The 26,398-nt window shown below is 35.7% G+C and overlaps 2 protein-coding genes across 7 annotated transcripts in view; both read left to right on the forward strand.

The window, feature by feature from the left end:
• The window catches only part of HAG1 (histone acetyltransferase of the GNAT family 1), a 181,530-nt gene that overhangs the window by 44,085 nt on the left and 111,047 nt on the right, over window positions 1–26,398 (forward strand). For all 6 annotated transcript variants that reach the window (XM_089831454.1, XM_089831450.1, XM_089831451.1 and 3 more), the window contains exons 2-3: window positions 21,136–21,200; window positions 21,485–21,565. In XM_089831454.1, coding sequence (XP_089687580.1) covers window positions 21,136–21,200; window positions 21,485–21,565 — 146 coding nt within the window. The remainder of the gene's footprint in view (window positions 1–21,135; window positions 21,201–21,484; window positions 21,566–26,398) is intronic.
• On the forward strand, window positions 663–17,845 carry LOC149556862 (uncharacterized). The gene is made up of 4 exons (XM_089785936.1): window positions 663–944; window positions 1,060–1,212; window positions 17,525–17,616; window positions 17,720–17,845. Exons 1-4 carry the CDS (start codon window positions 731–733, stop codon window positions 17,843–17,845), a joined length of 585 nt encoding a protein of 194 aa, XP_089642062.1. The 5' UTR covers window positions 663–730.

A 26,398-nucleotide genomic window follows, 5' to 3' on the forward strand; every position in this document is an offset into this window, starting at 1 on the left:
ACCAAATATCAAACAAAATGCATATTTTGCAAAGAAAAAATAAATTCGGGAGGTATCTATAGATTGAAATACCACATTGCTGGCATACTTGGCCATGATGTCACAGTTTGCACTCATCAAACTGCTGAGGCAAAACACACTTGTTTAGTGTCATTAGAAAAAATTGAACAAGACAAGTTGAATAGGAAAATGCAACTTGAAAGGTTAAGAGGTATTGGCTCCCGTGCTCCCACATCCGCAACCGCATCTACATTTGCATCTGCATCAGCTTCCGTATCCGTAGGTTGTGTTGGAGAGGGTTCTTCCAGGCCTCCTTTTCATCCTAGTGCTAGTGCTCATGCGAGTGTTAGTGCCAGTGGTAGTCGGTCTAATACTGAGACAGAGTCCAACACCAACCTATTGCGGCCTAGAGTGCGGAAAAACAGAATGGATAGTTACTTTGTGCCCCGCACTACTCTTGGCTCCCAACCCACGCTTGAGGGCATGGGTTTGAACAAGGAGATTCATGATGCTGCCAGAAAAGAGATTTGCAAATTCTAGTACTTTTGCAACATTCCATTTATTGCAGCCAGGTAATTGATTCTTTTTTCTTTGTTATCTTTCAACTTAAAGTTAAAAGTAAAAGTAAAACTTTAATTATATCTACTTGTTTTATGATTTGAGTTTTTGACATCTAAATTTCTAATCAATATCATTATCTATTTGTGACAGGGCTCCTTATTGGCAGAACATGATAGATGTAGTTGCCATTTGTGGTCCAGGGTTTAAAGCCCCAACTGAGGCTGAGTTGAGTGGATACCTCCTGGATGAAATGGTTGAGGATATGAGGCATGAGCTTGAGGACAACCGAAAGGAGTGGATCGAAAAGGGTTGCACCATCATGACTGATGGTTGGACAGATAGGAGGGGCAGAACATTCCTCAATTTTCTTGTATCCTGTGGAGGTGATTGATCATTCTACTTTCCTACATACATAATTTTGAATCGTGATTGACTATTTCAAATTTTGATTTGTTGATTGCTAATAGTAATTATAATTCGTTGTTTTGTTACTTGTAGGATATACCATGTTCCTCAAATCCATTGATGCTTCTGCTCATGTAAAAAACGCCGCATACTTATGTGAGGTTATTGAGGAAGTTATAGCAGAGGTGGGGGAACAACATGTGGTGCAAGTGGTGACGGATAATGCAACAAGTTATGTTGCTGCAAGTAAACTTTTAACTTTTCAAGTTTTGAAAATAAATTTATTTGAATTTTGAACTTTTTCTAATTCTAACTTAGAATTTCTAAGTTTCCTAAGTTCTAACATGTTTGAAATTTGAATTTCTAATTAACTTAAAATTGTTGTAGGTAAACTTTTGATGGAGAGGCACCCCACCATATTTTGTTCCCCTTGTGTGGCACACTGCATTGACCTCATGTTGAAGGAAATTGGCAAACTTGAGTGGGTCAAGTCATGAGTGGAAAGGGCAAAAAACATATGCAAGTTTATTTATAATGATTCATTTGTCCTTAGCACAATGACGAAGTACACAAGAGACAAAGAGTTAGCTCATCCAGGGATCACGAAGTTTGCTTCGAATTTCATCACCTTGCAGTCCTTGTTGACATGAAGGGATGATTTGAGGAGCATGTTTGTTGGGCGGGAGTGGATTTCATCTTCCTATGCTACAACCACTGCAGGGATAGATGTGGTGGATTGCATATTTGATGATGATGGTTTTTGGAAACCAGCTAGAGAAATCCTTAAGGTAAATTTATTGCAATTTAATATTTAATATTTTACAGTTTACTATGCTAATTTTTTAATGATTTAGTTTTACTTTAAGTTATATTATTGAATTATTCTATATTTAAGTTTTGACTCAAATTTTTGTTTTACTTTATATGTAGGCCACTAAGCCCCTTGTATCTCCCCTACGAATTGCTGATGGGGAGAAGCCCTCTATGGGCTACATATATGAGGGCATGGATAGGGCCAAGGAGGCCATTAGAGCCCAGTATGCAGGAGTGCAGGAGAAGTATGCCCCTATTTGGGACATCATTGATAGGAGATGGCAGAATTAGCGCCACAAATCCATCTATGCAGCAGCTTACTTTTTGAATCCGGCATTTCGTTTCCGTCCTGACTTCAAGGTGGATGAGGAGGTTCTCACCGAATTATATACAGTGGTCCAGAGGTTGAGTACTGATGAGGATAGCAGTGCTGCAATTATTGAGCTTGATAAGTTCAATAATAAAGAAGGGCCACTTTTCTCTAGTAGGATGGCCATAGATGCTCGGGAAACAATACAGCTAGGTAAAAATTAAATAATATATTCAATATTCATGAATCTAGATTCTAAAGTTTAAGTTATGTAATTTTAGAGTTAACTTGTAATTTGTAAATTGTAAATGAGACTAATTGTTTTTATTTTCCTTTATTTCAGATAGATGGTGGCAAATGTTTGGGGCCACAACCCCAAAACTTCAAAAAATTGCCATTCGTATTCTGAGTCAGCAAAGCAGTGCTTCTGGATGTGAGTGCAGTTGGTCCATGTTCGAGCACATCCACTCGAAGAGGAGAAACAGGTTGACAGTGCAGAGGTTGAATGATCTTGTCTTTGTTCATTACAACCTTCGTCTTAGGATCAGATAGATTTTGGGCATTGACTCCTCTCCGATCATTCTGGAGGAGATTGATCGAGAATCAGAGTGGCTCACAGAGGTTGTGGATCTAGTTTTCACTGAGGAAGACCGTGCGTGGATTGACCAGGTGGATATAGAGGCTAAGACATCTAGAGCACGTTCTTCAGGCATTGGTAGATGCGCACGTGCACACACAGACACAGGCCCTAGCGACATTCGTGAGCCCATCTTACATGCGGGAGATATGGCTTGGTAGTCCTCTAGGACCTACATTAGACGCCTTGCTACTAGGCAGACTGGATACTCAGAGGTTGAGGCTGAGGCTGCAGCCGAGCTTGAGGATGGTGTTGAGGATGATGATGACAATGAGCCTGAGGCTTGAGCTGGAGCCTTGCTTTTATATTTTGTTTACAGATATTGATACTGAATCATTGATAGACATATGTTTCAAACTTTCATGGATCTTCATCTTAGATTCTTACACACATTTATGATTTGATGTCTTATGGATCATCTTACATACATTCTATGATTTAAATCATTATGATCATTTGATTTCTATTTACTTCAGCTAGCCTAAATTTACATTTTAGATAACATAGTTACGTATGTGATGGATTTTATGTTCCATGTTTATGTATGTTAAGTTTTAACTTCTATTTGATGATGTTATAGTGTGTTTAAGTTATATTTAATAAAGGGTGCATGAAATAAGTTTTAAATTGTTAAAATCTTTTAATTTAAAGGGTTTTTTCAAATTTGCCGATTCATTGCCGATTTATTGCCGATTCACGATTCGATTCGGCCTTGCCAATTCCGATCCGATTCCGAGTCACGTTACTTTGCTAAAAATATATAATGCATAATATATAATATATATTATATTACATATATAATATATATATTATATATAAGACATACAATGCATAATATATATTATATTACATATATATTATATATTATATATATAAGATATTTATCTTAAAGATAATTTACCATCAACGAGATATCTCATGATAAAATCAAATCGACAGAAGCTATAACAAAGTCATGACCCATTGAGACATGACTCTACTTGGCCAAAGGCCACATAGGGTCATGCCCCAACTTGATCACCATCAGTGAATAAGCAAATACAATTAGTTTGCTTCTCAATCGACAATTATGTGGAGGTAAAACAATTACATTTAGGAACTTCATAACATAATAGTCTCTTTTGATTATAAGAGCCCGATTAATTGTCATACATACATACATACATACATATATATATATATTCTTATTAATAATATGAGACATAAAACAATGTTCATATAAATCATGAATACAAATACTCAATGTAATGAGTATATCACTTCAATTGATGCTATACTTCAGCATATAGATAACACATCACATTTCCAATATGTAGAGATCAATCGAATGACATTGATTATTGTCATCATCTCTCACATTTGTAATATGCAATGTCAATCGAATGACAATGGCTGTTGATGAAAAAATTCATGTAGATGTGTTCCGATTCATGATCGAATGGTCAAATTTCAATGGATAGTAATCATACAGAATTAAAATTGGAAATAATCAGATTGCCTAATGAACAAACTCATGAAGTTTGACTGACACGATGTTGTGAATGTGTTGAATCAACTATTGATCCTTCCTCTTGATCTTGCAAACATATAACTTCTTGACATTAATGAGAATAACAAAGAGGAGATGATCCTTAAGGATTTGTGCAACTTGTAGTTACAGGTTTCCCCCAAAGAATGCAGAGGTGAAAAGATTAACAAAGCTTTGCATAATGGAAACTATACAAATGCATAAGCCTAGACTCGAGATAGCGAGAGCTAAAAGAGAAAAAGAAAGAAACTTAATGCGAACCTCCTTTTTATTCTCATGATACAATGAAAATTCATCCTTGCAAGTTTTGGTGTCAAGGAGTAACTCCTTGACCACCTTTTGATTGATCAAGCATTTTTCCTTATGGCTGAATATTCTGAGTTGGGATTAAATTATGCTTTTCAATTATTAAGAACATATGAATGGTTACACACACGTATATGCTCGATGCATAATTAAATATTCCTATGTATCCAAATATATGTTCATGCGTATATGTATGCACACATTTGTTCATAAGATTTTAGGAATGTATGCATGTATGCATGTGCATACATATATATATACCTATTCTTATACATGCGCATATGGTATTAGGTACTTCATGTGAACATACGCGCACACACTTGTAAATATATACTTAGGTAGTCATGAGGTTGTTTCTTATAAAACTGATAGAATTGGTTGAGCTACTCAGACATATAGTTCAATTCTCATTTACACATAGATGAGTGTTCTTATTGAGGTAGATTAGATCATTTTAATTAAAAGGTGGATAAGAGAACGGTTTCCTATACCCGCTATTGTTAATTGGTGACTAACAACCTTTCCTGACCCTACGACTCTAGGTGACTAGATGAGCTTGATTGCTTATCACTAAGTTCTATCCTTAGATGGAAGCTTTTTCCATTCCTTGCATTTGAATCCTCTCTTTCTGATGATACTGTCTCTCTTTTCTTCTAGGGTGATCCATCCTCCTACATAGACTTGACACAAGGTAGTTAGACATAATCTTCTTACCCTTTTGGTATCAATAGAATAAATATATATTGCTAGCATAATCCATCAATATGCATTAGTGTAACATGGGGAATCATCTCCCCCATCCCCCCCCCCCAAAAACCCCCATGTACCTGGGTTGGGGACTTGACGTTCCCAATGCCTCCCACTAGTGCCTTCATGCCACCATCTTGCCGACAGGGGTTTTTGCAAGCAAAACTTGTGATCGAAAGGGGGTTTACTAGCTACCATAAAGGTCATTGCTACACCCACACTACATATGCATATCTATGAATGCATGTATATGATTTTGTACTTGTTTTGATATCATGCTACTCATTGTAATCATCGTTATGATATTTTTGATATTCATGTTTCAATTTTGCTATGTTCAAGTATTTATTATTATAATTTATTAGTGCTTGTAGTATTATACATTATTTCATAAATTGTATTTCAAGCTAAGTCGCAAGGTTCAAATTCGAAATCAAGTTCGTTAGTCATAAAATTTGGAAAAAAACGACGTTAGATTTAACTTATATAAATTTATTTATTTTTGAATATAAGTGATATATCCACAAAATTGTCAAAATAGTTTGACATTGCTAAACAATTAAACTAAATAATTCAATATTATTTTAAAATAAATAATATAATTATAAATAACAATATTATATTAAATATCTAAGTTGCCGATTTGGATTTTGGTTCGGATGCGGGTTCAACATTCGGGTTCGAAATTCGATCAAATTTTTTTGAGCTGGTTTCGGGTTCATCCGTACAAGAATATATATATATATATATATATATAAACATATGCTGCAGCATACCAGTTCATACACCACTATGCTAATCTAAAGCAATTTAGCAAATTCAGCCATCACATATATTAATGATTTGTTCGAATGGCATGAGAAAATGTCAAAATATATCACCATACTACCATATGAATGTTTTAGTTCAAAACTTTAGTCTTTAAAGCAACAATGTCAACATTACTAATTAGTAATCAGTCATAGACTCATATGTGATCAAAAGACAAATATTAATGTATCATCAAAAATTATCAAAGAATTCATCATCATTAGGTAGTTGCTGACTAGAAGCACAATTAGTGCCACTAGCTTCAGCAGTCTCAACCGTAGTCTCAGTCGTAGCCTCAAGATCAACTCCATCACTATTATGTATCTTAGGATCACCATCTTCAATTGCAAGTGCATCAAAGCGGACTTCCAACTCCGCGGCCTTTGGTTCGACATCCCATTGTTTTGCCTCCCCCTTTTTGTACATATTCTCTTTGTGAGTTGTGAGTTTCAAGTTTGAATGCACAAACACCAAGTTATCTGCTTTCTTAGAGTTTAGTTAGTTGTGTTTTATTGAGTAGATAAAGGAGTATGTGCTCCAATTCTTTTTAGATGATGATGAATTAGCAACCTATCAAGATTTGCAAATTTACCAACAATAAAGTAGAAATTAGAGTTTTGAATATTTACCAACAAGAAACTAGTAATTAGAATCTTAAGAGTAAAAAACTAACCTGTGACAAAATTTTGATGGCAATGGGCTGCCAGTATTGGTATTTTTGGCCATGGAAGTAACATCATTTATGAGTGTCAACATTGTTCTTGTCTTCAAGAGCGTCAAGACCACAATCATTGATGCTCAGGAAAGAGTCTTCGAAGGGCTGCCTTGTACCCTTGAGCAACTTTAGGACCTCTGTATGGTGGAACTCTAGTGGTACTCCCCTTGAGGACCGATTGGCTATAGAACTTGGGGCTCAATGCAAAGGCAAGTAAGATGCGAAGGGGCAGTCATTTTGTTCCATCTCTCTATCATGATTAACTGTAGCTCCTTGAAGAAATTTTCATCAGGATCTTGCTCTCTCTCATTTATGATATTTCTAATGTCCTCAATCATGGAGTCAATGCTATCATATACCTCACCCAAGCAAGGTGCATCCTGTTGGAATTATAGATGGAGTAACTTCGGGGGGGGGGGTCAATCAGTTACTATAAAAACAAATCCACAGATCCTTTAGATGTCTTAAATAACTAATTATTGCTATCACTCGGTAGCCGCACAGAAAAATGCTGTAACACAGTAGATTAACTTGTTATTGATCTTTAAGCATTTACAATCACTTTGCTAACCTTTTGAGCTCGGTAGATTCTGTCTTTTGCCTTGAAGACCAGTTGAGCTCGGTAGACTTTGACTAATAATTGATATGACATTTGTGTAACATCAAAAACAACACACAATTGAACAATTGTATCCAACAATCTCCCTATTTGGCATTGATGGCAACACAACATGTCATAGTAGAATGAAATTTGAAAACAAGTCTTTTTTGACAAAATGTTTCTCTCTTTTACATTTCATTCCACAAACTTTTCAAATACAATAATCTCTCTCTATGAAGGAATTACTTAGCTTCTTTACAATTATCAAACTCTTCACAAACAAATTCAAATTTTAGAAAGATATGACAGTATACTCTCCCTCTTTGACAACACATGCCAAAGACAACACAAACCAAATGAATAGCAATGTACTTTATGTATTGATTCATATGCAATATTTCCATGATTATTCTGCATCAACTGAAAGCTTCAACTTATATCTGTTGATGCATCACTAAAACTTCATTTTAATGTGCTTCAGATAGGGGAATGACCCCTAACTTACCTCTTAAATACAAAAATGCATCCTTAGGTAAAGGCTTGGTGAATATATCAGCAATTTGTTTTTTTGTATGGACATATTCCAATCTGATCTCCTTGTCTTGCACCAATTCTCTGACAAAGTGATACTTTATTGCAATGTGCTTGGTTTTTGAATGCATCATTGGATTTTTAGATATGTTAATTGCACTTGTATTGTCACAAAACATAACATGTTCTTTGATTTCTTCCTTCATACCTTCCAATAACTATTTAAACCAAACAATATTAGAACAGTTTACTGCTGCTGCAACATACTCTGCTTCTGTTGTGGATTGGGATGTGCAATTTTTCTTTTTACTTGTCTAAGAAACCAACCTCTTTCCAAAAAAAAAAGCTCCTCCACTTGTACTCTTTCTGTCATCAAATTTTCCTACCCAATCTGCATCAGTAAACACTTTCCAATTTAGATTACCTCCAAATTTGTACCATAATCCATAATCGTCAGTGCCTTTTAAGTATCTCATGGTCCTTTTGATTGCCATCATGCGATTTTCTCTTGGTTTTGCTGAAAATCTTGCTACAATACCAACTGCAAGGGCAATATCTGGGCTTGTATGCACTACATATTGCAACTGTCCAATCATAGATCTATACAGTGTTTGATTTACCTCTTTTGATTCATCATCTTTGGTAAGTTTCAATTCAGTACACATAGGAGTCCCAATTGGTTTGCAGTCTTCCATACCAAACTTTTTCAGTATCTTCTTGATGTATTTAGATTGAGTGATGTAGATGCCATTCTTACTCTGCTGAATTTGAAGACCAACAAACAATTTAATTTCACCAAACATTGACATTTCAAATTTCCTGTTCATTTGTTCTGAAAATTCTTTGCAAAGATCATCATTTCTCGTGAACAAAGTATCATCCACAAATATTTCTGCCAAAACAATCTTATTATCTGGTCCTTCCTTGATATTAAAGCTACTATTATCATTAGTTCTCTGAAAACCAATCTGAATAAGATAGTTATGTAATCTTTCATACCACGCTCTAGTGGCTTGTTTCAGACCATACAATGCTTTGTGTAATTTGCAGACCATGTCCTTCTTGTTTGGATCAACAAAACCTTCAGGTTGCTCAATGTAAACTTCTTCATCCAGTATACCATTGAAAAATGTTGACTTAACATCCATTTGATAAACCTTAAATCCTTTGTATGTAGCATATGCAAGTAAGGTTCTGACACCTTCCAATCTTGCAACAGGAGCAAAAGTTTCTCCATAGTCTATTCTTTCTTCTTGAGAGTATCCTTTGCATACCATTCTAGTTTTGTTCCTTGACACCTTACCATCTTCATTCAACTTATTTTTAAATACCCACTTAGTTCCAATCACATTTTTGTCTTTAGGCTTGGGTACAAGAGTCCATGTTTTGTTTTTCTCTATTTTCTCTATCTCTTCATTCATAGCCTGAACCCAACTTTCATTTTCTAAAGCATCTTTGACACTTCTAAGTTCAAAATCAACAAGTAAACAACTATCTTTCAACTTACTTCTTGTCACAGTACCTTCAGATTTGTCTCCAATGATTTGATCTGGTGCATGATGTCTCCTAACATACTTGGCTAGTACAGGTTCTTTGCCTTTTGAACAAATTGCATTATCATCCTCTTGCACTTGCACTTCAAGTTCTGGCTGTTCTGTCTGCTGCTTGTGTCTTTCAGACTCGGTAGGCATTGGCTCGGTAGCATCAGAATGTGACTCGGGTTCCTGTAGCTCAGTTTGAACTTCCTACAACTCGGTTACTGAAGACTCGGAAGTAGAAGATTCTTGATTGATAGGTGTATCTGGCACCGTATTAGGTTTAATGAAAACAAATCTCCTGTAGTCTTCTGGTTCTCTTTTGTTTTCTTCTTCAGTTCTTTGTGCAAACTCATCAACTTTCACATGTGCACTTTCTATGACTTTGTGAGTAGTCAAGTGTAGACATCTATATGCTTTACTTTTGCAAGAATAACCCAAAAATATTCCTTCATCACCCTTCACATCAAATTTATATTTTCTAGATTTTTTCAAAATGTAACATTTGCTTCCAAATACTTTTAAGTAACTTACATTGGGTTTATAGCCATACCATAACTCATAGGGGGTTTTGAATGAATCCTTTTTCAGCTGTACTCGGTTCAAGGTATGAACTACAGTGCTGATAGCTTTCTTCCAGTATTTGATAGCAATGCTCTTTTCAATCATTAAGGTTCTTGTACAGTCCATGATAGATCTGTTTCTCTTTTCAACTATTCCATTTTGCTCGGGAGTTCCAGGGGCTGATACCTGTCTTTTGATTCCTTTTTCAATGCAAAAGTTATTGAACTCATGTGAAATGAATTCACCACCTCTGTCTGACCTCAAACATTTTAGTCTTTTGCTTGTTTCCTTCTCTACTCTGGCCAAATACCATTTGAACTTCTCAAATGCTTATGATTTCTCTCTTAGGTACATGATAGTCATCATTCTTGAGTAATCATTAACAAAAAGAATGAAGAACTTTTCACCAGTATAGCTTTCAATTCCAATAGGTCCACACAAATCAGTATGCACAATTTCTAAAACTTCTTCAGACTGATAGTTCTTACTTTTAAAGCTAGTCTTTCCCATCTTGCCAATCTGACAATTCTTGCATAGACCAACCTCAAGTTTCTTTAAATTAGGAATGCCTCTTACTTTCCTGAATTTGCTTATTTTCACCAAATTATCAAAGTTCACATGACATAACCTCCTATGCCATAACCAACTTTCTTCAACTTGAGCAATAAAGCATGAACATTCACCAAGTGCAAGATAGAACAAGTTACCTTTTGTCTATGTGCCTGATCCGATCAGCTTTCCTTTGTCATCCAGCAATCTTGCCTTTCCATGCATGAATTCCACTTTGAATCCATTATTGAATAGTTGTGCCACACTCAACTGATTGTGTTTTAGTCCTTCTACCTAATATGCATTATCACATACAAGCTCTTTTGTTAGCGAGATTTTTCCTCTTCCTTTTATGCAACAAGGTTTATTATTACCAAACCTCACACTACCACCATCATAGCTTTCAAAATGTTCAAACTTTGTTTTATCACCAGTCATATGATGAGAGCAACCACTATCTATAATTCATGTATCATTTTTGCTCACATGAGAGATAAGTGCCATTTCTTCATCATTGTCAGACTCATCTTTTACAGCAATGTACACAATTTCATCTTCTTCTTCATCAGAATCATTAGAATCCTTAGCCATGAAACATGTTTTCTTACCTTTGTCCTTGAATGATTTGAAGTCTTTCTTGCCATTGCACTTGTGACTCTTCTCATCTTTGTTTTGCTTGTTTGGGCACCTAGCAGCAATATGTCCAATTTCCTCACATGAAAAACAGATTAGAGGAACCTTGCTTTTGTATTTCGCTCTGCCTCTTGAGTATTTCCTTGCTAGTAGAGCTTCAACCACCTCAAGATCACTGTCAGAACTCTGTTCTGATTCTTCTTTACTTTCTAACTGAGAATCCTTTATTTTCTTGCCTTTCTCCTTGAGTAAAATTTTGGCTTTAAAAGCTGATTCAATATTCTTGGTAGTTGGAACATAATTATCATAGTTATCTAGCTTAAACGCAGTCAATCTTGCAACTATGGCCTCTAAATTTATCTTATGGTTTGCTTTACATCTTCTTTCTTGAATTGCAGAAACTCTAATTGCATAAATGGGAAGTAATGTTCTAAGAACTTTACTTATAACTGTTTCCTCCTTAATATCTCCTCCAAAAGCTTTGATTGCATTAACACTTGCTTTGACTCTTTCAACATATTTTGCAATGTTTTCATCCTCTCTCATCCTCATCTGATCAAATTGTCCTCTTAAACTTTCTGCTTTGGTTCTTCTCACATTATCATCTCCTCCATAGATATCTTTCAGTTTGTTCCACATTTCAAAGGGAGTTTTGCAGTCCTTGAGATCATCAAATTCTTCATACCTTAGGGCAGATGCAATGTCTATCATCATGGTATTGTGAGTCTTCTTCTCAGCAATGTCATTAGCAGATAATATACTAAAAGGAGTTACATATGCTTCATCCAGATATTTCAATCCTGTGTCTCCAATGGAAGCCAGATGGAGTCTCATGAGACCTTGCCATGCTGAAAAGTTATCCCTGTTAAGTCTTGGAATTTCCCTCTTGTAAGACATCTTGATCTTTAGCTTAGATCTTTGAAATCTTTCCTGTAAGCACCAAAAGCTCTGGCACCAATTGTTGGAATTATAGATGGAGTAACTGAGAGGGGGGGGGGTGTGAATCAGTTACTACAAAAACAAATCCGTAGATCCTTTAGATGTCTTAAATAACTAATTACCGCTGTCACTCGGTAGCCACAAAGAAAAATTTTGTAACTCGGTAGATTAACTTGTTATTGATCTTTAAGCATTTACAATCATTAACATGCATCCAAAAGAAAATAATATGAACACAAGAGACACCAGATTTAACGTGGAAACCTAATATGTGAAAAACCACCAAGTAAATAGTTACCAATTTTCACTCTTCTGAAGTGAGCCCTATTAGGAGCCAACCTTGTTAAAGGTTACAAAGCACACTGTTAGGTGTGACCTTGTTAGAGGATTTAATCACCCTATTAGGAGTGGCCTTGCTACAGGACTTTAGAACAATTCAATAGAACTGTACACCTTGTTAGAGGATTTACAAAATGGCTGTTAGACCAACTCTGTTAAGAGATTTAGGAATTACTACTACAATGGTGAGAAAGTAACAATAAGTGACCTGAATGAGATGCAATTGAACTTTGCTGATACAGATCTCTGCTCTGCTTCAATAAATCCTCACCGATCGAATACAACTCTGCTGCTTCTCAAGGATATCTGATCCTTCTTCAAAATTTGCCCACACTTCTTCACACAATCAATTCACTTGCATGCTCACTTATTCATACATCCATTCATCCATACTTCAGAATTCACAACTTGACCTTTTATTTATACATTACAAATTGTCAAGTTGGCTCAATTACAAGTTACATTTACCAATAAACCATACATCAGTCAGCTACAAACATTACATTAAACAAATAAACTTTATTTTCCAAAACAATGAAATCTTTTATTGGCCGACCCTGCTCGGTAAACACTGCTCTAGAAATGATTTCCAGTGTTAACTAGGTGAAGCTCGGTAAACACTGCAAACTCTGCAGAATCCTTTGGAGATCGAGTGAACTCGGTAAGAACTGATTTTCCTTCGCTGACCTTGTGAGCTCGGTAGAAATTGTCTTCTGCCATAAAATCCTTTAGCTCCCGAGTGAGCTCGGTAGAAACTGACTTCACAGTATAACCCCCAGAAATGCTCGATAAACTCTATAATTCACTTTGCTAACCTTCTGAGCTTGGTAGACTCTGTCTTTTGCCTTGCTGACCAGTTGAGCTCGGTAGACTCTGACTGATAACTGATATGACATTTGTATAACATCAAAGACAACACGCAATTGAACAATTGTATCCAACAGTATCCATTTCTGTGTATCGGATCATGCTCAATATAAGCTCGGTGATCTTCAGAAGCTACTCAACACGATCCCACCAAGATTCATTTAGTATCAATCCCCTCATGGCAGTTACCTTATCACTATTAGATTGTCTCCATACGTTCCAATTAACACTAGTTACCATTCTAGTCAATGCGTCTTTAACCTTGATAAGGCACCTCGAAACAATGGTGTTGGAGGCAAAGTGGGCCTCAACAACCTATTTTAAAATCAAAAGAGTAATAGATTAAAAATTTGAAAACATAGAAAGTTTACTAAAGTGACCAGATTTCCAAAACATGTTTAAATTTTAAACAATTCAACTTACCTTCAAGAGCTCCAATTTCGAGAATTGTCTGAATATGGCTTATGTCATATGGTGGTTCATGACAAACATTTGGATCTCTTGTGCCTCTTTATACATTTTTTTTATTCACTCAACCTTAGTGCTAATTTTTTTCAGCATTAGGTTGAGTGAGTGCACCGCGCAAGGTGTCCAAAAAATGTGTTCATACCACTCTTCAATCAATAAGCTGGCAGCCCTACAATTCTTTGCATTTTGTTTATTACTTAAACAACATTCTGAGGGCCAACTTGCTCGATAGCTTGGATGAGAATGTTTGCAATGAAAGGACCATCCTTTACCTCTCCTTCACAATCCACAACTTTTAGAAACATTGCACCTCTTGTAGACATTGCAAGAAAATTCACCAAAGGACGGTTCCTTGCATCTTTCTACCATTTGATACTATTGTCACACCTATTTCAACCCATGCATCCTTGATGGGCAACATGGCATTCTCTACATAGGCCACCTCATCATCCAATAAAGTGGTGTTTACCTTCTCATACCCAGGGCCCTTGAACCCATTTGGAGTCACATTAATTGCCCTCACTATGTATTGCCAATATGGTGAGCGAACAACATTAAATGTCAATCCATTTGCATAAATGCATCTGGCTATGGCTTGATCAGCAATGTCTCTAGCTTCATTTTGAAATGATGATTCCAAGGGTCCCACTACTTTTTTACTTACAATCTGTTGTTGAGGAGGATGCAAGAATGGATGGCCCTCTGTGGGTGGTTCACTAGAAGTGGTAGTTGAAGACATGATGTTTTTCCTTTCTTTAGAGGCCTCCCAGTAGCTTCCTTTGATTGCTTTTGTTCTTGAATATATTTGTTTACGATGTGATTTGGAAGAAAGGTTTTAGGTAGCACTCCATTTACTCTTAGCTTCCCGATGCAAAATTTGATGCCTTTTTGAGGAATAAAGCACAAATGTGCTTTTACTCTACTGTAAAAGCTACCAAATTCCTCCTTGCAACGACTACAAATCCACACATAACCTCCCCCACTCGGCATTGGTCGAATTATTTGCACATGTTTCCAAAGTGGGGAACATCCGTCGATTTTGAAGTGGGGATTATTGCCAACAAAATCACTTGCAGCCATGGTATAATCTACAAAAAAATTTAAAAATTACACAATAAATAAAACAAAAAATTAAATATGAAAAAAGCTCATTTATGTACTCAAACTAAACTATAATGGATACGTAGCGTATATCAGTAAGTTCAGAATGAAAATTTAAAAACTAAGAACAATTTGTAAGAAGTTAGAACAATTCAAATCTAACAAGTTGCATGCAATTTTCCCCTACCTCTTTTTTTATCTCTAGAGTTGGTGAAGAAATTGCTGCCTCTGTTATCTGCTATGAAGCTATCAAATACAAACCACTACCTTTGCAATCGCTGCCTTTGGAGTCAATGTTTTGGTTCAAGAACAAATGTGCATAGCTGAAGGTGAGTCAACTGCACAAAAACAAATGAAAAAACAAACCATGAGTTGAAAGTTGAAACGCAAAAACAAACTGCCCTAATAAGAAGTGCGAATATGGGTGTAACATTGTAATGAGAAGTGTGAGGGCGTCGTTTTAGGGTTGGGTGTGAACATGTGATAAAAACGACTATAATAAAGTAACAAACACCTTTTCAAACCATAAAAAAGTCGAACATTTTTTGTTGTATGCCCAGATTCGCTCAAAATTTGCTGTCATTCCATCCGGCCTCTTTCGTTGACTCCCAATTTCGCTCAAAATTTGCTAACATTCGTCCAGGGTGTGAAATGAAGAACCCACAAGGAATTTAGCATAGATTTGGCGAATTTGGATCAAACTTGGACCGACTTCGATTTAATGCGAATCGAATTTTGATTTTGCCCCTGCAGGAGCGAATACGATAACTTAGTTTAATATCACAATATTTGGATAAGTTCGGAAAGGTAAAAAATTCACTGAAATTGAAACTTCATGGATGAAATTCAGTGTATCCTGTGACTTAGATTTCAAGTACTATATGTATAGTATATTGCACACCCCCACTCCCACTCCCTGTCGCCATCCCCCCACCATCCCCAAATTGAAGCCCTTTTTTCCAGTCCAGGAAACCTGTTCCAACGTTCCTTAGTGCCTGTGTTACACTGATATACATTAATATGCATCTATATGCCCCTGTAAACATATGTCAACATTAACATCTCATCTCCAATCAAGCATATAAAACAGTTACATGGAAGGTTAATGAATGAGGGATGTAATAAAATAGAGCTGGAAGAATTTTATAAATCTGGGTTATTTCTGCCTTTACTGGGTAATCAGATTGGAGTCTTTAAATAGTGGGTTTTTTCTATTATTATTTTATTGGAAGGATTTTCTGATGAGTTTTTAGGATAGCAAGGGGATTGAATAGGTATCAAAGGCAATGTATAGTTAGATCCAACACCCAGAAATCTGAATATTGCTGTTTGGGTTGCTTTGATGAGAGCTTCTACTCAGGAATTTAAGTGATGTTAAATGAAGATGGAATAGGGGATGCATCTTTCTAAGTGGTTTGGGTGTCATATGGGTAACAAGGAGTCTCTGAAGTCAGTCATGCTTATCGTATCCAACAAGTTGTGAGTGACAGACCTGTAGCTTGAGCTATTTGATGTTTCAGAACTGCAAGGTTCATTTTTGTTAAATTCTATTTCTGTTACAGTGATCTTTCTCTTTATGGGCATTTGTCAAAGATTGTCTCATTGTTTTATATGGCTCTGAACTTCTATAATGTTTAGTGCAACTGCAGATGAATTTATGCTGATTTTGATATCAATTTGATAAGAGCACCATGTTCTCATGAATGCAATTTTCATGTCATCATTTCCTTATTGCAAACAAAATAAAATAAGATTCCAGTTGTGTTATTACATGAGAACAAAACTTGAAGTCCAAATTCTGATTTTTGGTGTAAAAAGAAGGTTAAAAATCTGTTGATTTGAATTGCTTTGATCCTCTGTTCTGGTTTGCAAGTTTGAAGGAAAAACAACTAACTAAAGTACACTACCATTTTTGCAATCTAAATCTTTTCTATCACAAAACAATAATATAATATAATCTAAATCCACACCTAAGAGGAGAAATATCCTAGACCTAGAGTGGATTGGAAATCTACAATTAATTTAAATTCTACAACTAAAACTAATCTCCAAAGATAATATCAATCCAGTCACCTAAATCCAATCAAAAGCCTAAACTTAGGCTCAACAATGCCCTAGTTCTGTAGTAATTTGGAGACATGCAATTGTCCTGAGGGACTTGGCTAATTTGCTATCCTTCTCTCCTTCGACTGTGTGGGAACTCTATTGTTGGAAGTAAAAGGGAAAGACAACAAATTGGTTGATACACAACATGAGTTGGCTGTAGTTGTGTGTAGTGCTTTTCGTAAAAGCTTTGAGGTTACTCTAGGCTGCAATAATTGGTGGCTAAAACAACAATATAGAAAACATATTGTACTATATCAGAGGCTTTAAAATGGCTTGATCAAATTTTCCAAATACTTGGATTGCTTAGAGCAATAATTACATGTTAAACAAGAATTATATGAGGCTTGAACTTGTGTGGCTGATTTTGACTTGGACTTTGGCTCACTAGTTAGACTTGGCACTTGTAATATCCCCTCCTTAAACAGTTCAGTTGTTAGTCGAGGCTGGCCTATTATCCAGGTTTCTGTAGGTCAGCAGGGTGGATATGGGACCCATCCAGGGGTCTGTGGAGCTACACAGGGGCTTTAAAGATGTTTGGACAGTTGGGGACAGTCTCCTAAATTTTAGAAGGGATCTACTTTTTAGGGATAGACTGGGAGTTGACTGAAACGTATCAAGGGACCTTCAGGATCATTTTGGAGATTTTGGTTGCAGTTCTTTTTTAAGGAGGATTCCTATTTTTTAGGGGAGACTGTCAGTTCACCTGCAACATTCACACTCATTCGTGGAGTAGTGGCAGCAGTCAGAATTCGGTTTGGAGTCCTGGTGGCGAGTTTATGAGTAAATTTAAAAATATTAAAGTTTTTACTTTACAGTAAAAGCCCCTGTGGCACATTTTCTAAAACATTGTGAGAATAAGTTATAATAAAAAAGATGACCACTTTGTAATGAGGAATCGGGCCTCAAGGAAGTTCGAACTTCTAGAGGGACAATTTATTTAAATGAAGTTTATTAAAATGAAGCCTAGAACCCTAATATGAATCAAACCTTTTGGAGGGAAAGGAGAAAAAGTAAAAAGGAGCTTTGGAGTTTAATTTTGAGTATCCAGGTTATCAAGTTTTACCCCAGCATTGTTGTTTAAGCTCTGAGAAATTTTTTTAGAGCAATTTGGTCTTCTAGGAACAAAAACTATTGGAGGAATTGAGAGTTGAAAGAAATCCCAGCTCTCCTGGGGACATGATTAATCATAGATCAGAATTGGAATCACAGTCACATCTTTTCCTGGAAGAAATTTCACAGATCAGACTTGGAAAGGGGAGATATCAGTTGGGAAATTTGCACATCTAAAGTTTGGACAGCATATAGGTCAATTTCTAAGTTTCCAGCTTCAGCTGTACAGCTCCAGGCAGCATTTTTAATCATTTTTATTAGTGTTCAGACCCAGTCGTAAATCTTAAGAAGAGCCATATCCGTTCCTTAGCTGGATATTAGAGTACATCATTAGCAAAAAAAAGAAGAAGCAAAAACTTATTTTTTTTGGAAAATCTCAGAAAAAACAAGCAAAAAAAATTAATTTTTGCAAATGAATCAGAATTTGCTAAAGTCCAATTTGAGGGCGGCCATTATAGCTTTCATTTTCACTTCTGCATTCTTATGCAATGATTTGGCACTTGCTTTACAAGAATCAGATATGGCTTGGACTTGGTTGGCTGATTTTTGACTCGCAATCTGACTCACTAGTCAGACTTGACAATGGTTTTCACTTTTGCATTTTTATGCAATGACTTGGCACTTTTTACTGTTGTGTTTGGCATGTTTGCAGAGGAGGTGCATGATTTCTAGTCGCTGGCTAAAGGATTGATGAGTTTTCAGGATTTTCTATAATTGGGGTGACTAATTGTGAAGTGAGTTGATTCCTTGTCAGGTCCAGGTCAGTAGGGCTCATTGAGTTTGGGCATGTATTATAAGTATTATTTGGAGTCTAGACCCTCAAAATGGCTATCATAACTCTATAAATAAGAGGACTAGGTTTGGCATGGATTGAAAGAGTTAGTTAGACTTAAGATAGCTCCCACGATGTGATTTGATGTATATATAAAGTGCATAAAAGCTATTGGATACCAAGTTCTAGAGCAAATTGCTTGCTATGGTGGGGGGACCCTTTATCAGTGCCAACCGGAATACGAGGGGTGAACTCTTGATTTTAGGGCTAAAAATATAGGTTTGTTGTAAGGCAACAGTGGACTAGGAATGTCTAGCAAATAACATAGGCTGACTGAAAACAACAGAATAGTAGTTCTAAGAGGTTGACTAGACATGTCCACCAGGAGAAACTAGTTCAAGGTAAGAATAATTTTATTTCATGCCTCATGAGGTCATCATTGGAGAACCATGAATGTTTGTTCATTTTTAGGCAGGCTAGGATGAGCGTTGATTTCTTGATCCAGCATGAAGCAAAACACGGTGGCACTTAGCTCAGTGGAAGCTCAATACATTTCAGCCTCCTCTGCTTGTTGCAAGGGTACACACACTTATTTCAGGCTTATATCAAAAACTTCAGTGCCCCATGTTATCTATTCTGACAACCAAAGCTGCATCAAAATGTAAAATAACTGGTGGAGTATATCTAATCAGCAGAACGAATTGTGTCTCTCTTGATAATGCCACACAAAGGCCATCAAAAGAAGCTTATATAACTGCTCATGCAACTTCTTGGGTCATGCAGAAATACCCTACTTGCAAAGAGAATGTGTTGACAATGTTAGTGCACCTATGCACTTGTATTTCTTAGGATTATTTGATAGGCATGAATGTAAAGTAGGTAGATAGCTGGAACAAAGGGTGGCCTTAAAAAGAAGGTAACAGAGGAAACATCTGTAAAGAGCAGATGATGAAGAGTTAAAAGTAGGTGGGCATTTGAAACAACTGTAAAGCTAAGAATAAATTAGACATTCATTGTCATTGTAAGATCTTTAGCTGATATATATTATATACAGGCTTCTCTTTTGTAAGCGGGTAATAGACAGTGTCATATTATCTACTTAAATATTTCCTGTTTGAGAAGTCTTATGCTTTGTTGAATGTTACATTGCTTGAGCTCATTTATACAAATAACAATAGCAATGGTTTTAGGCGATCTATCTTTATATCTTTCAGACGTAGCTATTACTGTTTTCTACATTTATTTGCAGCAATATTTTTTAATGTGATGGGCATATATTGAGATTACATGGTCCCCATGATTTGCAGCTTTGTAATGATTGCATTACATTCAGAAATTGTAGCATCTCATGGGTGCTTGCAGTTATCATATATTTATCACCGTTCAGACTTTAAGCTTCTTTTATTGTCTAGCAAATTATTGTAGATTTGAGGTTGATTTAAAAAATCTAGAACTCACTGGGAATGTAGAACAACTTTAGCATCCTTCTCTAAAATGTAGATAGACTTTATTTGGGCAGTGATATTTTCAATTCTGTTCACGTGAAGCAATTTCATATTTATTGTATTTGGTCAGGTTTGTAGAATGAGATTATTGTTTGTTGAACAGAGTCTCTAAAATGTAGATAAACTTTATTTGGGCAGTGATATTTTCGATTCTGTTCACCTGAAGCAATTTCATATTTATTGTATTTGTTCAGGTTTGTAGAATGAGATTATTGTTTGTTGAACTGTTTTGACTGTATTATATTTGTTGACCATAGAATACAGTGTGAACAAAGCTTGAGAGATACTCAGAATATACTCTCCTAAGCAAATTCATGTGTTAAATTGTTAATTTAAATTGGTTTATCTATAGTATGAGATATTTATTAACCAATGTAAATGTATTTTGTTTGTCCAAACATAGATCATATTTTGATGGAAGTTTGAAAAATCATTTTAAGTGTATGTTCTGCTGCATTTGATTTTGGTTGAAAGTTTGAACAATGCATGATCCTAAGTGAGGTTGACATGTAATGATAAGAGATGTGGAAATTGAGAAAGCTTGACATATTTTAAGCAGTGGTAGCTCCTTTTGTTTGAAATTGCATTAAGCTCTCTCATGTCTAAGTAAAAGTGGCAGGGCAATATTTGCTTTATGATGGTAACTGTCTGCTGATATGGTTGGATTTATGGGTTTTTTTTAGGAAGATGCAGGCAAGCTCAAATTTGTTTGTACCGCCAATGATGGAAAGGATCAGCATATGATATGGTTTTTCCTCAACACAATTTGATCTTTTCAGTAGTTTAGGGTGCTTTGTTCTGGCTTCAGCCCTCTAGTTCTATCCGCTGGTTAGGATTTTGTTTTTGTTCCTTGTGCTATTTCTAGCTTGACATATTTTTATTGATTCTCTGATACCAGGATTACTTTTATTGGCACAGGGTAGACAGATTTCATCTATGTTCATTTGGTATTGATAATCATATAATTTAAAAATTTTATTTGAAGAGATTTTTTTAATTTTCTCTGAGAAACTTTCTTATAACCAATTACAGGCTTATTGGATTAAAAAATATCTTTGCAAGGCAACTTCCAAACATGCCAAAGGAGTATATAGTACGGCTTGTAATGGACAGGTATGCCTTTCTGAAAATTCTTAGTTTTTTTCCTTAATTTTTAATAGACGAAACATAATATTATCTTTTAAGAAGTACTGATACACAAAAAGGTGCATCAAATATGTAAGCAGTCACACAACTGATTTATCAATTATCATCCAACAATGACAGGAAGACCCAACATATCTGGCTTAGCATCAAATTGAAAATGATCAGTATATTTTCAAAAACTCTTCTTTAGAGGGAAGGCTTGATTGACAAGTTAAAACTTAAATTTACTTTATGCGAGCAGAAACAGCAGTACACCTTATCATGTTGGAAAAACTGCATGGTGAGAAGCTGACATTGACTATTCATTGGTGGTTTTCTGCCAAGGTAAAATTGGCAGAACATAAAAAATTCAAAAACTATGTTTTGAATTATGCAGTAGCTATCTCAAAATTTGTCTATAATTCAGTTTGAATTCTGTTTAATAAGTACCGGATTCTCCTGTTTTGGAGATTCATAGGTTTTTTGTTGTATATTTTATTGTGAGTCAAGTACGTGTCATTTGATAGATCTGAAAGTACATGGCCTGTAATTTTGTTGTCTTATATGATACTGTTTGTTGTTTATCGACTCCTGGGCAGCCTGAATTATGATATATCCTTGCACATTGAAAAAAGTGAACTTAGTTGTGATTGTCTTTTCAAGGATTTTACATATAAAATGTACAAACAGATATGATGTCCATCACTATCTAAAAGAACAGATCCATTCTATGAGGGTTCACATACAATCACCAACACAGAAGAATAGAGAGAATGTAATGATTTTATTGATAAATATAATCCTGGTCTGCACTGTTTCCACAATTTAGGTTTGACTCTATCAGATATTTTATTAACTGAACAATGAAGAGCTTGGATCATGTTGATACAAAAATCACATCTAGGAAAAACAAGAGGTTTGTGTGGCAACTAATAAGGTAATCCTTCCTTGACCCATGTTTTATGACAAATTCTGCCTGCAATTCTGTGATTGACATCTATAACCACCTCTAATCTTGTCAGTTTCCTTGGCAATGTAAAGCAGTCGAATTGTTGTGGTTGGATATGATGCAATAGGCCCTAATGGCAGCATATGGCAGGACACAGAGGCATTATTAGGGACTGAGTGGAATCTTAGTTAGAAATTTAGTATATTAACAAAATTTACTATTAATTAGATGCTATGCTTGTTAATTTAGGGTGTTAATTTAGTAGTATTTATTAGAAATGAGGCTGTTAATTAGTGTATTAACAAAACTTTACTTTTCAAAACTTGATTAGATGCTATGCTAATACATAATCAATCACACATGCAAGATCTAGCAAGTAAGAACACAAGGTTTACGCGGTAACCCTTGTGGGAGAAAAGGATGGCAAAACATTGCTTTTATATTGAAAACTTCTTACAAGTTTTCTAGGTACCAACCTACTAGAGGTACAAACCGCTATTTCAATTTTTGAGCACCAACCCACTGGAAGCACCAACTCCCATTTCTAAATTTGTGGGAACCAACCCTCTGGAAGCACCATTTTTACAAATATTAAGCTTGCATCCAAGACCTGAGATGACTTTGATCACCATTATTGGTCAATTTTTCATAGATAGTTTCTTGCTGTGCATACAAGCTAGTTTTAGTAAAATATATATATCTTTTGGAAATATCTAAGATCTGGAACATTCTTTGAATTTTTCCTATTGTTGGTTTTCTGAAGATCGCGTCGTTGTTTGATATGTATTTTTATGCCCTCCATCTTATCATGGTAAAGTCTCCTCCAATGCCATTTAGCAATATATAAAGATTGATCCATTGAGTCCCTAGAGAATCATTAGGAGCATAGATGGAAGAAAAATAGTAGAGCCTTACATGTAATGTCCCCTATAGGGATATCTCCAAAAATTCCTCAATTTTGTATATTTGCATTATTTGATATTCATAATTGAACTAGGTGGTGAATATTATACTGACCTTTTTTTTAACTATTTCTGATTCTGTCGTTTATAAATATATATAATGCAAAGTGATATTGTTATTTATTTATAGAGAGAGAACTACGAATCCTTTCTTATCTCTTTCTTATGAAGAGTGCCAAGGTTTATTATACTCTCTCATTAATATTCTCTCCTATTTGATCTGTATGTAGACTGTTATAATCATTTAGATTTATATTGTTTTGTTCTTCTTGACGAATCTCTCAATTCAATTTCCATACATGATCAATGACATCTTGTTATTCTAATTATTTAATGACTCTGGACTTCTCTTGTGTTGATACATTTGAATTAATTGTCACCTTATATACTTTATCTCCATATTTCTTAATTGATGCCTTCTTGGAATACATATTTGCCAACATTAGTTTGATCTCCAATATACAAATTTCGGGTCTATTGTTGATGCTAACGAATCTATGGCAAAGATAATGATTAATATAGTCAAGTGGTTAATATTCTAGTTGATGCCTTTATTGATATCATCCCTCATACACGTAGATGCATAATACTCATTGGTTATATCTACCTTAGCTACTTATCCCGGTTTCCTCTTCTTATCTAATTTTTTGTAGCTACCTCTTCTATCTTTGTTCCCTGTGTGTATCTTCTTCTTATCACCCCATGTTTTGTTTGTGCTGACTTCCACCCCATATGGTACGATTCATCTATAATAAATCTGATGATATTCCTCACTATATATCTGTATATTCTAGTGAATGGCAATTGGCTCTTTGGTCTATGTAATTGTACGTTGACTATGCTCTCTATTTTAGATGTTGCATTGCTCCTTGTTGTCTTCCTATGTGTATGCGGTTATCACACTCTTTAATAATTATAAGCCTCTCATATATTCATCCTACCATCTATCATTCCTTCATCCTTATTCCTTTTCTCTGGTCCTACGTGATATGGCCTTCTATCTCCCTGAAACTCTCCCCAATGATATTCTGTGTATGGTCATGGTTGTATCTATATTCCTCTTTTTTTTATTTTGTCCATATATACTCCTTGTGGTGCCTCTCTTTACTGATTTGGATGACGTTTAATATCTTATGATTAGAGGGCACGCACATCTTCATTGGTGATGGGGTACCTCTTAACTGTTGTACTTAATACTTGTTTAATGAGAATTTGTTAGTCAAACAACTGAGTCGCTAGTTTAGCTAATCCATCTTTTAGTAATTGCAAGATACACAACCCACATAATCATAGCTCTAGTTGGAAGTTGTATTGGTTTACTTTTTCATGATACGGATAGTAACATGAGTACTGGAGAATGAACTTCTTGGTAAATGGTCATAATCTTTAGTGGCATTGATAGAATCCTTGTCGACTAGGAGCAGTCCCAAGCCGATGTAATGTCCCCTTCTTTGCACTAGGCCTTACCTAGTGCCTTGTTGGTCTATCTCCCCATTCGAATAGGCTAACGACATTAATCTTGAGGATGCCAACCAGTCATAGGAGTTTATTTGGTTTCGCGGGAAATATTAAAGTGGAGGAGCTTTTCTATAGTTAAGTCACTTTATTTTTATATAGTGGATTTATAAAGTTGCTTTATGACTTAAAGTCATTTTATAACAAAAGTAACTTAAGTGACTAGAAGATGAAAAAGGCTTTTATCCCACATTGCCTAGTTGTTTGTACTTACCCTCATATAGAGGTTATAAAAGAAATGAGCTTCCTTGGGATTGTCACCATGAAATATAATATTGTTCAAAATATAAAAGGTTGCTTAAATGTGACTGGATTACTCTCGAGGACAAAACCCCTTGGGATAGTTTGAGAAGTTGGATGTAACCCCAGCCTCTCATTGGAGTCTTTATTTCATTAGAATTGGAGTGCATTATGAGACGTCACCATTATGTGGAATCTGCGTCCAAGAAGTTATTAGCATGTAGTCACAGTTGTGCATTCTGAAACTAATGGGGAAATTAACATAAATCGATTCTCAGTATAGGGCAGATGTGAACAATATAGCAGCAAGGGATTCACAATAGTGTTAGCATCAACGTGATTGACTGTCAGCAACATGGTATTCGATAGAACGATATCCATCATTATCACAACTTAAAGGAGATTGGTAGTATTAAGCGCTTGGGAGGAATTGTATTTGATTGATGTTTGTGGATACTCCATTTAGCGGATAACATGTTATAAGTTGGGTGCGTTAACAGTGTGCAGCATTGGTGAAAGGGGATACAATAGCTTACGAGGCCTCACAACCATCATAAGGAGTTCCGACAACTACCTTTAGTAGCCCGATAACCCACAACAGACAAGACTTCCCTCTACTTGCACTATCGGCCATGGGTATCAGGCATCCAATCAAGACACGACAATACCAGTATTGACTACCGTAAGAGATTGGGGGGGTCAGCGGCCAAACACATTCACTATCAGGGTCGACTCAACACTTAACACAGGGGTAGTAGTGGCATTGGTGTGGAGTGTATCTAAAGTCATACTCATAAAGGGCAAACCCAACTGGAGGCATATTGGCAGCCGCACATCCACGGTTATCATCCAGGTTCCATTTTATTTATGTTTGTAATCTGTCATATTGTCAATACTTAACATTCAGACCTGTAGTATGGATGTGTGATTTCACCAAGTATTTGTTACAATAAATTCTATAGTAGATGAATTGAGTACTTGGGATAATGCATTTTGGGAGAATGTTAGGATCTCAAAGTTGTTTCTTTACAAGCATTACCTTATATTGAATTTAGTTGTTCCTATTACTGTTTCATCGAGACCGGATCCTTACAGCCAAGGTCTCTCTAATAATGGATATCGTGGTCGGTCATGAGTCTATGAAAACTATAGTTC

The sequence above is a fragment of the Cupressus sempervirens genome, chromosome 5 (assembly GCF_028749045.1).
Source record: "Cupressus sempervirens isolate cs-2001-9-10 chromosome 5, ASM2874904v1, whole genome shotgun sequence".
In the NCBI taxonomy this organism is placed as follows: Eukaryota; Viridiplantae; Streptophyta; class Pinopsida; order Cupressales; family Cupressaceae; genus Cupressus; species Cupressus sempervirens.